The following is a 13,671-nucleotide window of genomic DNA, read 5'->3' as shown; positions in this document are numbered from 1 at the left end:
AACCGTGTCAGCAGAAAAGCAGTTGGGAGGAGAGCACAAAAGCAGCAGCAGCCCTCTGCTGCCATCGTATGGGAAGGAGCAGCACCAAGGCTTCTCCCCAGGGCTCCAGCTGCCCTCCCCTGGAGAGATGCGGGTTCTTTCTAGGCAGCCCTAGAAAGAAATAATATTAAGAATCAGTTTGTTGGTGAGCACGGCTTGCTGCTTCAACAAAACAGCTTCTCGTGTGGTTTCCCGTCCGTGCAGCAGCACCGTGCCCTATGGCATTCAACGGGGCAGTTTGTAACCCCTGCAGCAAGGAAAGGAAGGTTGTTAGCAGGAGCGGACGGTGCCACATTGCTGCTACAGCCAAACCCAACAACCTCCCGAGGGACGCACGTGGAACACACTGTGTGTCTGGGGGATGCAACCGGGTGAACTCGGGGCATCACAGCAGCCACTCACTGCAATTTGGGGCCGAGACGAGGACAGCACACATCTACAGCCACCAGAAAGCCGTGGCAGGGCTCCTCAGCCCGCTGCAGGAGCCGGGAACCGCACGCAGCGATCCGCCTCATGGCGCTGAGCTCTGAAATGGAGGCTCACCGGCAGTCTGTTGTTAATTATTCATGAGGGGGCGTGACCACGCGATAGGACGTTGCGGTACACTATATTACTTATTCATGAGGGGGCGTGGTCATGCGAGGACGTTGCTGGAAGGGGCGTGGCCTCGAATCAAACAGAGGGCGGGGCCCAAAGGGCGGGAAGGGCTCCAGAGGGGTCTGCGCTGCTGAGGGGAAAAGGCGGGAAAGTAATCGCCGCCTGTAATTAGCGCAATTAGAAGGGGAAGATTATAGCCAACACTTCCGAAAGGCTGGAATAAAACTCTTCAGCGCCCTCTGAAACGCCTGGTGTTACAAGGCTGGCCTTACAGAGAACCGGCGCCCTGAGACGGGAAGTGTTTGAGCTGGGTCTCCAGATACATGGAATACACGTTTGGGTTTACGAATAAACAAACACTGAAGCACACAAACAGAGACTGCCCCAGCACAGCACTACAGCCAGCCCCACACTGAGCCCAGCAGGCGCTGAGGGGCTCAAACAGGGCAGCGAGGCCTGACAGAAACTCAACAACGCATTTAGATGTGTGGATAAAGCGGGCTCCAGGTGTGTGGGGAGGCTCTGCGCTGCAGGCCTGTGGGAGCCCTGTGTGCTGCACTGCAGCCTAGTGAAGAAATAGTTCAGTGTGTCTGTGTGAAGAGATAGAGGTGCACCATATCACAGAATCACAGAATGGCCTGGGTTGGAAGGGACCTCAAGGATCATGAATCTCCAACCCCCACCACATGCACCATGGGCCACCAACCTCCACATTTAATACCAACCCAGGCTGCCCAGGACCCTACCAGCCTGGCCTTGAACACCTCAAGGGATGGACGGGGCATCCACAGCCTCTCTGGGCAGCTGTTCCAGCACCTCACCACTCTCATAGTTAAGAACTTCCCCCTGATATCCAACATAAATCTTCTCTCTTTTAACTTAAAACCATTTCCCCTTGTCCTGCTGTTGTCTACCCTAGCAAGCAGTTGACTCCCCTCCTGTCTGTAGGCTCCCTTTAGGTACTGAAGGCTGCACTGAGGTCACCCCGCAGCCTTCTTTTCTCCAGGCTGAACAAGCCCAGCTCCCTCAGCCTATCCTCGTAGGGGAGGTGCTGCAGTCCCCTGATCATCTTTGTGGTCCTCCTCTGGACCCTCTCCAACAGCTCCCTGTCTTTTTTGTACTGGGGGCAGCACACTTGGACGCACTATTGCAGATGGGGCCTCACAAGAGCAGAGTAGAGGGGGACAATCACCTCCCTGAGGCCTAGCGCTGTGCCTCGGCCTCAGGGCCCTGAGGAGCTCCAATAAAAGGCAGAGCATAACCCACCCAGCACCACAAATGGACAAAAAGCCATCACAACAACACTAATAATAATAATAATAATAATAATAATAATGAGAGAAATGGGTGTTTTCTTGCTCCCTACACTGTCACTCCACAAACCCCGCCGCCGCCCTCAGACTGTTCCCATCACAGCTGTTCACCAGTTGGGGTGTTTATTGCACTGCTTTGCACCACCAAATAGCACCAGTAAAAACAGCACCAATAAAAATACGCTTCCCATGAGCTGTCAGTCTGGGCCGCTGGGTAACAGCATTGACAACAGCAGCTTTTTGCCATTCCTCACTTGAATTCATGCACTTCCACACGGGGCTGAGGAGGAAAAGCAGTAAATTCCTGCTAATATTTGAGGCGATTGGTTTTATGTCACTCGCTGTGAGTGAGGGGAATGGAAAGGATCCAAACCAATCCCCAAAGTAAACAAGCTTTTGTAATAAGTGTTTGCCAAAGGCTAACTGGGCTCAGGAAAATATCCGTGGGACTGAAGGGCGTCCATTAGCAGGAATTTAGCGACTGCTTAAGGACAGGGAAGGTTGTATAGCAGATAGGAAGTTGATGCTTTCTGCCTTGTAAACAAATTAGGTTATAGCAACAAATAAGATGAACCTTCCTGGACAGTGCTATGGGTTGAGCTTGTTAAATATTTAACGTTTACCTTTCAATTTCCAGTCTCCATTAAGCAGTTCTCTAAACAAGCGGAGTCCCAGCAGCAGATGGAGGTACACAGACCATTGCACCACTCTGGCTGAATTCCCTAAGAAATAAAAAACAAGTCAAGCCAGAGAGGAAGCAAAGAGGAGCTTGTCTGTTTATCTGTGGGTGATTTCTTGAAGGTTCTTACAGGATTCTTGGAAATTGCATCAATTTTCTATCTTGTGCTTAAGCAAAGCCAAGTGAAACATTCATTCCGGTGCAGATACATTTGCTTATGATGGTTGTGGAGCTACAAAATATAAGCTGCTTTTGCTAAGATTGTAACACAGCTAAACTAAAAATGTTTCCAGCAAAGTATGACTTCCTCACATTGACAGCGCAGAGCTGCAGAACCCGTCTGCAACACTTCCACTGGAATGCCCCATATTCTTTCAGTTGTCTGTACAAACAGAGCTTTCATTGTGGATGTGGTGTATCACAGAGGCCTGGCCTGCATGCTTCAGCAATAAATACAAGGGATGCTTGGAGCTTGTTTTCTGTAATTTTGGTAAATTTTTAATCTTTCCAACAATGAAGTCTATTCTCTGAGCACATTTCCCACTGATACTAACTGGGATGTTGCAGTGCAGCTTGGACAGATTCCAGTTGTGTTACTACCAGTGCTGCCAGCTCTTCTAATTACACAGCAGCACTCATTCTCTTTGGCAGTTTCCCTGAATCCTCATCTGTCAGAACCAAGAAATAGTGTTAAAAAAAAGAAAAAGAAAAAAAAAAAGTTAAATGTTAAGATGTAGTGAATCACTCAGTCTTGTTTGACAGTGTGAGGTACACCTACCCTAGAGACTCGGACCAGAAGGCAGATCAAAATCTCAGCTCTTTTTAAAAGCCCATTTCTTTTCAGACCCTGGGGGAAAACCTGTGTCACTGAGTTAGGCAGTACTGTGCATTTCTTTGTATAACACGCAGTCATTATATTGAATTATGCCACCTATCAGTTTAAATGCTGCTGAAGATAGATAGTTTGCAACTTTGTACCTGTAACATTTCGGTTTGGTCGGATGTAAGCAGGCGTGTAAGGAGTTATTGCTCTAAAGCAATCAAGAATACTTCTCGTAACATCACTACCACTATTTTATTATTATTTATTCTGTTGAATAATCTGTGTGATAAGGTAAGGGAATGTTGTTGATTACTGCAACCTGTCTATTTTCCAACAACGCAAACTAAGATTTATGCAGTGTACCCGACCAAGATTTTCACACTCCACTGCTGTGCCAACAGTTATTTCCTCCTCTTACATTTGGATATACTTTCCTCATCTGAAAATACGACTCCTCCTGTTTTCTCCCCAGGATAAATGTGTGAGACCAGCAGAACAATGACATCCATTGCAAGGACCAGCTGCACCCCCGTCCCAACCCAGAAGCACAGAGGCAGTAACCATCACTGCAGACAGAGCTGCAGCACTGTGGACGCAGATTCCCAGTCTCTGTCTACACTTGGGTACTTTAAAACACTGCCATTAGAGATCTTTCAAATGCTGCTGAGCTATCTCTCAGGTGAGACTCCGACACAAGAGGTTTTATTTCCAATATCTGAGCATTACCACTTAAAAAGCCGTTATTATTTAAAATGTTTTGCCTTTTGGTGAGTTGAGGGCATTTTATGTAACTCACCATCTGAATTTTCTGCTTTTAGGTCTATGAAGAAGCACATGACTAAAAGTAAAATATAATTGCAGACTGTTGGAATTACTTTTTGCCTATTGTGTGAGAAGTATTCCTTAGATCGATACATTTCTAATTAATCACAGTCTGTTGGGAAATGACTTAAACGGAAATTAATGAATTAATTACAAACATCATTTCTTGACCTGCTTTTGAAGGTAAAGTTATTGACTGCTGATCAACACTTTCCTTGCAGTAATGACTTACACCTGGTTTTGCTTTTTCAGTGAAGGACATCAGTGTGCTGAGCATGGTGTCAAAAGCCATCAGCAACCGCCTCATTAATTACATCTCAACCCCATCAGGAAACCGAAGGCTCTTACTGCAAGACTTCCATAACATCAAGCTGCCTGGCAGGAGAGATGGATCCTGTATCATGGAGCACTACAAATCTCTAGGTGATCCTTTCATGCAAGTGGTAACGATTAGAGGGGACCCAAACTTGGTTAAAAGAGTTCTTCTGTCCTATCCATTGGTTAGTAAAGCGCTGAGGGTACAGCCCAAAACATTTGTGCAGCTCCCTATGGAAGTAAAGTTCCTCACTGTGCCAAATGGCCCACACAGATACCATTAATGGGGGGGGGGGCTGCTTGAAATGATGCCAAAACCTCTCAGTGCTGGATAAAACACTGTATATTCGGCCTCCTCCACGATGTTTATCTATATATTTTTTATATTAATGGAAAGCAGAGGGGCTGGCTCTGTTCTCAATAGCAGGTTTTTCCAAATTTAGTTTATTTGGACAGCACAACTGGAAACTGCAGCAGAAAGCTGCAGGGCTCCCAGGCCCCACGCTCACAGGAGGAATGTGGCTGTTCAGACTGCCTTCCTGTGTCAGTTTGGAGTAGATTGCATTCCTCAGTCTGGGAAATGTTGCTGCTGTGTTTAAATGCAGCCCGGTTTTAAAACCATCGCCACCAGAGGGGCTGGCAGCCTGCTGGAGATACGCTGCAGATCACATCCCACCTCCTAGAAGAGAAGCATCCTCACCATGAAAGCCTGATCACAGCTGTCACCGATGAGCATTCTCTTTGGCAGCCTTGCAACAGAGTTCAAAGGCTGAAATGGGCACAGAGAGTTTCCCCTCAACCCCAGCGATGGGCACTGCCTGCATTTTGGCTGTCATGGCACACAGTGTGTTAACCAAAGCCTTGCTGGGTGGAAAGGCTCATTAATTCTTAATTCAGACCTCTTTTAGCATAACCTAGCAGGAACCAAGATCCAAATGACATAGAGTTGCTGGTAATGAGGAGCGCTGGACATCCTTGTGTCAGGATTTGCTTTCTCACTTCTTCTGCTGATTTTTTGAAGCATTTATTCTAACTCACTCAGCCCACCACTGAGAAATGGAACGCTTTCTTATGTATGGAAAGCATCCAACAATTTCTTCACCCATCCACTATAAGCACTAATCAATCAGAGAAACAAATCAAATTGGAACTTAATTTGACCCATATTAACTTACCTGGTTAAAAAAAGTTCTTGCTCATTTGACAGAGAAATAAAATGACACGATGGCTAGATGTAGAGTTACAGCTGTAAGTCTGAAGGCACACACAGGGCAAAAGAATGCTGCTACAGTTATTTAGATCAAAGACATCTCATTGTAAGCAAGGCACGTAGATTGTAAGGTATCTTAAAATAATTTCAGTGCTTGACTCGTTTTTAAAATGAGGCTGATACCCTAAAGCTGTTGTTCTGTTGTTGTTAATTAAAATTGGCTCAGGCATCGTAGTAACCACACGTGAAATGGCAACTTGTTTAAGTAGGGGTGTGAGCCCCATGTCAGAGCAGGCCTAGCGATAAAAGTACATCTCCTATATCCATAGATCATCGGCAACGTCTGCCTCATCAGCAGAAGGCTGAAGAGAATGTTTTGGTGAAGGGGTCAGTTACAAAATCAGTGTTTGCTTTACAGCAGGAAAGATGGGCTCAGTGGGAAAAACCACCCCTGTCCAGAGGGCTGCAGTCTGCCTGTGCTACACATTGCATTTCAGTTTAGGGCTCTGACAGCTGGATGCTAACATGCTTCCAAGGAAAGAAGGAAAGAGTCCATTAAATGTGTGAAGCACTTTCTGGCATTGGAGAAGTGATGTGTTTTTTGGGAGATGGCAGTTCGGAACAAAAGCACAAGCTTTGCTGCAGATTTCTTTGGTTAATTAACTATTACATACCTTATTCTGACTTGACGATCTTAAAGGTCTTTTCCGACCTCAACAACTCTACCACTCTATATATCATTCCAATAGAAGCCTCTGAAGAGCAAGCTGTTAAAAAATGCTTCTGAACAAACAGCTCAGGCAACTCAGTAACCTGTGTGCCAGGGGAGGTACTCACAGCTGTGTTTATGTCCTTTGCAGGATTGTTGCTTAAGAGATGCACCCTTCTGTTGCCTACCAAAGACAGGCTGAAGTACATACACAAGGTTCTCTCTGAAGTAAGCCCACCTGCTCCGAATCCTTGTATTTCTTTACACTAATTTGTGGTGGAATGGTCTCTTAGTGTCCCTGTGCTGGAGGTCATTCCCGCAGTACAGTGAGTTCTGCATCCCTCTGATCACTACACAAGGAATCGTGATCGTTTTCAATCACAGGAATCCACCTATGTTAATGACTGTTAATTACTGCTGTTCTGTGCTTACAGGTTTCCTGCTTTAAACTCAGCGGCTGTCCGAGTCCTTTGCACTGTGTAGGATTACAATGCTACGGGGTATTTTTGCAGGTATGGTATCTTCCTGGAGAGAAGGCAAGTATCACCCAAAAAAATTTCTTCTGCCAATTAATCTGTGCTTTTGCAGTGTGTTTAGAAGCTTAAGAGTGCCTTAAGCCTTGGCTGGGTGGGAGGGGACAGGTTGGATTTGTCTCACATGAGAAGTTACATTTGTATCCAAACCTGCAGCTCAATCCATCTATTTCCCCCCTGTCGTGATCTCCAGATCCTAATAGCAGGCTGGGATGAGTTGGAGTGTCACCGGGTCTTCAACTTCCTCTGCGAGCTCAGTAATTTACCCCGTAAAGTGCAGGCAGTCGTCAGCTGCAAGCCAGGTAACCAGCAAAGCAGCTCCTCCGAAATCAAACTGCGCTGTGGAGAAGCCAGAAAATGGATCTTGGTGGCTGCAAACAGCATTCATCAAGACTAGAGAGCAATTTAACTCCGCTGAGCCTTGAAGCACTGATCCTGACTCACGTGTATGTTGGCAGCCCCACTGTCACACACAAAGTGGGCACTCTAAAGCAAAAACTTTGCCTTCATACAGATACATTTTTTCCCCCACCAAAACCAAAGGTCGGTTGAGAGAGATTTCTTGAGAGCCACCCCTTTTTTTTAATTAATTTTCTCATTGCATTATCAGAGCAGTACAGTGTTACACACATACAAAACATAGGCTGGAGTGTCTCCTGGAGAGCACTGCCGGGGAAACCGATGAGAAAGCAACCAAGAGAGAAGTGATGCAGCGATAATTAGATGTCATATTTCTGAATTACACTTTGAAGAAGCTCTCCTGTTGGCCAGCACTGCTCTGGCTATTCCTGTGGAACACTTTATACACAATTCCTCCTGTTTCCACTTACTGATCCCATCAGAGAGAAAAGATCAGGGTAATCAAACAGCAGAGCTGAACGCACACTTACAGGAGATGCTGCAGAGGGCTGCCAGAGGGGGCACTGAATTACTGCAAGTTATCCAGAGGAGCCAAACTCAGCAAGAAACAGCTGAGAATTAATGCCTCCTTCTTCAGAAATCCCTTCTCTTTCTTCCTAGAAGACGATCCGTGTGCTGTGGGAAGGACAGCGGGTTGATATCTGCGTTTGTTCCCCCAGGAAGTGCCAGGAAGCTGGAGCTGAGGATCAGGCTGTTCTGCAGGAGCGTCCTGCTGAACCACTGGGTTCACCGCAGCGACTCTGCCTTCTGGTTGACTCGGATCTTAAAGCCGTGGCCAATGGTCAACCAAGCTCGCCTGCTGTACATCATCTTTGGGCCAGTGTCCTCTCTTGATGGCAAGTAGTTGGGGGGGGTCACTGTTAAAATGTGTTCCTTGAGAGTGAGATTTCCATTAGGGTGCAGTGTTTCTGATCCCAGGCTTTATGCCAGTCAAATGTAATCGTATCACCTAGAGAAAAATCTTCAGCTTAACCTGACAAACGTAGATATTGAGTTAGAATTAATGTGAGGAAACTGCACCCTGCTTAGAGCAGAGTTAGATTGAACACACCTCAAAGAAGCATCCTGCTTCCTTGAAGAAAAACATGCTTTTTCACTGCTATTAAACCAGACTTCCTTTAAATCACCCCACCTGCTGCTGCTACAACCCCTACAAAGTGATGGAAGAAAAATCTCACTGTCACCAAGGCTGAATTACATTACCTGAACTCCCTTCCTCTGACTCTGCTTTAAGGCCCAGTTTCATTGGTTACAAAGATTACTTTGTCCCTTACAAGCAGTTGTGATTCATATTGCTCAGGTCACGTGGTTTGGCAGAAAATGATAGAAGGACCAACAGATGAAACCAGTCTGAAAGGTTTAGCAGATGCCATTAAGCTCCTGTACGATGCAGAAGCGAGAGAATGGACGGCAGACGATGTTATCAGCCTTGTGGATGAGCTGTCAGGTGAGTTTTTACCTTTCTCATCAACCCACGGCATTACACGCTCACATCTTCCAGCATTAATTGCATTCCAGACACACAGTGCCTTGGGAAACTGACTGCAATATTCCTTGCAGTAGCTGAGGGGTAACTGGAAAAGTCATTAGGTTTGGAAGCTGGGCAGTAGCTGAGGAAGAGAGAAACCCAGCTTACAAACCCAGGCTGTCTTTCCCCATCGTGAAGTATTTTAAGAATCTGTGAAGCCCTTTAAAATTCAAGCCCTGTCCAACTGTATTTCTGAGGGCAGCCCCCCACTAATTCCTCTTAACCACCAAAGCCAGCGATTTCTAAATTCACACCTTCTGGGCAGTCCATAAAGGCGCTCCTCTTTGTTTAAAGCTCACTAAGGCTGTCCTGATTTTATTACAAAGTGGTTCCCCGGGAGTGGCTGCTGGAGAACAACGCTCGGCTCCTCATTCTGAGTGGAAACAACATTTGCTTCACTTTCATGGCCAGCAAAGCTGTGAATGGGAGAGCTGTGGAGTTAGCCAGACTTGTGGTCTTCCTGGCCTTGGTGAGTACTGCTGAGCAGCCCCTTCTGTTTCTCTGCTTCCAGATTTGCTTTCTTGGACTTGAAATCTGTTTCCCCATCTACTCCTATGATCTGTGAGTAGTCCAGCAGGAGATTTGGTCACTCCCTGCTCCCTGTCCAACACATGCAGCACACCTCTGCAAGGCAGCAAGCCTGCAAGCCTGCTCCTGAGGAGAGGGACCTCTGGCAAAAGGCAGAGGAGATTCCCCGACAGTAACTTGTATGTCCCCACAGTTAGCTCTGGTTGCAACCAATGCAGTCATTCATTAGAGTCAGTTGTTAAAGCTAAGATTTAATCTTGCCTTTTTAGTGTCATACCTGTCACCAAAAAACCACCTCTTTCTGATATTTCATGTGTACGTCAGGTCTGTGAGAAGGACCTGTACTGCATGGACTGGGCAGTAAAAATGATGCAGAAGGTCTGCAAAGTTTTCAGCACGCCAGGAGAGAGAAACATCTTCCTGCAGAGCGTGGAGAACTCCTTTGCTCACATGGTCATGGACATGCTGCAGGCAGTGCTGGCCGGTAAGCCTGCAGGCTGAGCTCCTTCAGCAGGAGCTGGCACTGAGCAGCTCCGTGTGGCACAACAGCCTGTGCACGTCTTGTCAGCCCCACTAGGAGCTCAGCACCGGCTCTGACAGTGAGCCGTACGGCTCGGTGAGGACAGGTTTTCATCCCAGCACACAATTGTTCCTGTGTGTCCATCTTTGGATGAGCCAGCAAAGGAATTTTGGAGAGTGTCTCCCGTGTTGTTTCACGGCTGTCCCACCGGCAGGTGCAGCATCGCTGATGCCTCATAAATCTAAGTGGAAATTGCAGATTTGGCCTCTGCAATAAACACAGAACGAGTAACATTTCTCTTCAGAGAAGTCACTTAGTTGGTTTTTTTTCTTTGTATTGCCAGGGAATCGTGACCAAGAGGACATCAGCTTTCTGAATCTGTTCCACCTTGTAAACGCACAAGCTAACTTCCACAAGGAAATACTCTACCTGACCATGAGAAGTGGCAACAACACCATTTGATGCTGAGGAGTTCACAGACTCTTGCTCTGCTCCTCTGGAGCTCTGCCCCTCACGCTCAGCAGCGCTGAGGAAGTGGGTCAGGGCCCTTTGCATTGGGAACATAAACCACATTCTTTTCCCACTGAGTATGTTTGCAGACGCAATAAAAATGGCACAGTTTTCACATTTGATGCACATGCACGAAGCAAAGAATGTTATCTTAGGTCAGAACCGAAAACATTTTGATCTTTTAGTTGTGTTTTCTCTTGGGAATCCGGCGAGAAAAAAAAAAAAGAGAGAATTAGAGAAGCACAGCCACATTTTTCCAGTCTGCCAGTCCCTCTGAGTAACTCTTGCGTTGTACAACAGAAGAGCCCCACGCACTGCATGTTCAGTTGTGGCAGAAAGAGGTGATTCCCAAAAGAAACTGAACTGCTTTGACTACGTGAGGCCTTTTCATTGTTCTCCTTCCCAAAACTGAAGGTGCCTTCAGGTCCTTCCCCTGCCTCCGTAGTAACAGAGCTGTTTTTATAACCATTACTAAGTTAACAGCATGTTGAACACACGTAGGATAAGATCCCCATTTCATTTAAGTATGTCAACGTTTGCTACTTACAAAAACCTTTGGTTTTCTGCTCTATTGCCTTCACAACAAACATGTAATACGAAATAAAAGCACTTTGCTGTGCACTGCTTACAACGCAGTTATTTTCTTTGGGTCACCACAGATTCTCCTCCGCCTGAATCACTTCTCACACCTTTCTACGCTCCTTTAGGACTGGGTCTCTGCTGCAGGTTGAGCTTTTGAAAGCTGACCTTCAGCTGATGGGTACGGCTGGACTGATCCCAGTTTATCTCAGCTGCCCTCTCTGGAGCTCATCAGTCTGACAAGAGCCCTGTGATGGTTTTCCGGGAGGTTAAAGATCACCGAGGCCTTTTTCCAATGCGCAGTGAGTCGGTGGCAGATCCCTGCTGTGTGCCGGTAGATGGCAGAGGTGAAACCTTTCCCTGCGAGCGGCAGCTCCTGCTGGATCCCAACCTCTTCCTCCCGTCTGTTTGAAGGCTTAACCCCAAAGCGAGCTGCAGTCCCGCCGTGGTGCTGTGGCTGATTGCTGGATCTGACGGAGCGAGGTGCAGGGTTGTCCGAAGCCTCACTGGCTGCACAAAGCACAATCCACGTCCGCCCTTTGGCTCACTGGCAGCCATTGACAAAGCTGAAACGTCCGAGCTGCCAGCACCAGCTCTGCCTTGCTGCAGACCCTCCAGGAATGCACGTTTGCTGCAGCTGCCAAATGCAGGTGATTTACAGCATTACAACCAGTAACTCTTTCCCTTTCACTCGCAACAGCTCAGCGCTTGGGGCTAGTTTGGGATTTCTGCAGTGCTCAGATGTGTGCCAGCGCTTCCAGCAGACGGAGCCTTTTTTTCCCAAAGGCTCAAAGCCCACAGGCTTTAACTGAGGGGTCTGTGAGACACACAACTCCTATGGTGGTGCATTGCTGCCCTTTTGCAGACCAGGACTGAGCCCAGAGCTGCAGGACCGGCTCTGACCTCCCAAAGGGCAGCAGCACACAGCTATCCGTGTCTGTTTGTCTGCAGACACCTCTCTGCTGCTCCCAGCCCTTCCCACCCCACTGCCCCTCACCCTGCAGAGCAGTGCCACGTCCCCCTGAGCTGCTGTGGGGCAGAGCTGGCAGCTGAGAGCTCAGGGGAAGAGAAAAGGATTGTTCCTGGTTTCACACTCAGCTGAGTTTCCATTCCATTCCTCTTTACTCACTCTCTCTTAATCACTGCAGATGTTGACATCAGATCCAGACTCACCAAGTGGAGGTTATTGAGAACATGACTTATGTGTGAAGAAATTCCTCCCGGAATATTTCACATTTTCGACTATATTTGGTGTGAAGCAAGAAAAATGCTCTGCCTGGGCCTCGGACCCAGCTCTGATTTGGAGTTTCTCTCCAGGATTTTACAGCAGGAACCCCTCAGCATCTCACCAGCAGCATCACAGCATCCCTGAGCCCCACGTTCCCTCCCCTTTCCTCAGGTTCCCCCCAGTGCCCAACCCACCCACCCCAGTGTCCCCTCCCTGGGTCCCACCCTTGTCCCCCTGTCCACATAATGGGGCTGTGGGTGACCGATGGGGCACAGCAGCTACCCTGCTCCGACATGTTTTGGGTGTTTTGTGCTTACAGTGATAAAGGATCCTGCGAGATGCCGGGCAACCCCAAATCCTCAGCTATAGAGGGATGGACCGTGCACCCTGCATAGGGCACAGTGTGGGACTGGCAGCATTAAGGCAGGGATTACTGCAAAGCTTCCTAAAAGAACAGGAAAATTCTTCCCTCTGCCCCAAACTGCTCCCCACACCTCTCCACGCTGGGGGAAACGAGGCACAGGAAGGTTCTTCCACCCCACAATCATTTCCATTGGATTAAAAACGTCCCTTGTCTGTGCCGGTTGCTCCGGGGATCCCTGGGGAGGCTCCCATCGGTCCCACCCCCCCCATAGGACAGCGGCATCGCTCCGGGCACGCGGATTTGGTGCGGCCAAAGCAGCACCGACGCCATCAGATCTTCCCTCCTCCTCCTGGCCATTTTATTTCATTGCACTGGGCATTTTTCACACGCACACACACAAAAAATAAAAATTTGGAGTGCTTTCTAAACTGAAACCCGAAGGGCCGATCCCGAAGCGCTCATCCCATGCACGGGAGGGGTTGGGAGGGGGGGTTGGGTGAGGAGGACCGCGCTCCTTCATCCCCTCGCTCCATCCTCCGGCTCCGGGAGGGGGCAACGCTGTTCCAGAAGGATCTGCGGGAGAGAAGGGAGATGCTGGTGAGCAGCGGTGGGGGCGGGGGGGTTTCGCAGCTCCTTATGAGGGAGGCAGAGGCACCAGGTTTCCCCTTCACCTCCTTTCAAATGATGCAGCCACCGTCCCTCCTCTGCCAAGGAACCGAAGCAGAGCACCGGGAGGAGCTACACCCGAGGGAGGGGGTCGGGGGCTTCCACGGAGCGATCCGCTCGGAGCAACGGCCGTCTGTGCGTTCCTTCCCTCCCCGTGCAGAAAACATCAATAAATACATCTTCCCCCCCCGTCCCCCCTCCCCCCCCGGTCCTGCCCAGTAATCAGCGCTCGGCTCACCTGCGCCGGGCTCTGCTGGGAGCCTCATCCCCCGCCGCGTCCCCTACAGC

The 13,671-nt window shown here is 48.4% G+C and overlaps 1 protein-coding gene across 3 annotated transcripts; it reads left to right on the top strand.

The window, feature by feature from the left end:
• The first annotated feature begins 715 nt into the window (after nt 1–715).
• FBXO47 (F-box protein 47) lies at nt 716–12,066 on the top strand. 3 transcript variants are annotated; one of them, XM_019623431.2, is made up of 12 exons: nt 717–1,143; nt 1,694–1,699; nt 3,920–4,130; nt 4,526–4,696; nt 6,659–6,735; nt 6,942–7,019; nt 7,234–7,342; nt 8,120–8,296; nt 8,761–8,907; nt 9,315–9,457; nt 9,841–10,000; nt 10,380–12,064. In XM_019623431.2, exons 3-12 carry the CDS (start codon nt 3,929–3,931, stop codon nt 10,496–10,498), a joined length of 1,383 nt encoding a protein of 460 aa, XP_019478976.1. In that variant the 5' UTR covers nt 717–1,143; nt 1,694–1,699; nt 3,920–3,928; the 3' UTR covers nt 10,499–12,064. The 3 variants fall into 3 exon arrangements, with proteins under 3 accessions (XP_019478981.1, XP_019478976.1, XP_010722905.2); XM_010724603.3 differs by lacking the exon at nt 1,694–1,699 and having other exon boundaries at nt 3,924–4,130; XM_019623436.2 differs by lacking the exons at nt 1,694–1,699; nt 9,841–10,000 and having other exon boundaries at nt 716–1,143; nt 3,924–4,130; nt 10,380–12,066.
• Nucleotides 12,067–13,671: the final 1,605 nt, after the last annotated feature.

This window comes from Meleagris gallopavo, chromosome 29 (genome assembly GCF_000146605.3).
Source record: "Meleagris gallopavo isolate NT-WF06-2002-E0010 breed Aviagen turkey brand Nicholas breeding stock chromosome 29, Turkey_5.1, whole genome shotgun sequence".
Taxonomy (NCBI): Eukaryota; Metazoa; Chordata; class Aves; order Galliformes; family Phasianidae; genus Meleagris; species Meleagris gallopavo.
The sequence above is the reverse complement of the archived record's forward strand: the minus strand, read 5'-3'. Positions and strand labels throughout refer to the sequence as shown.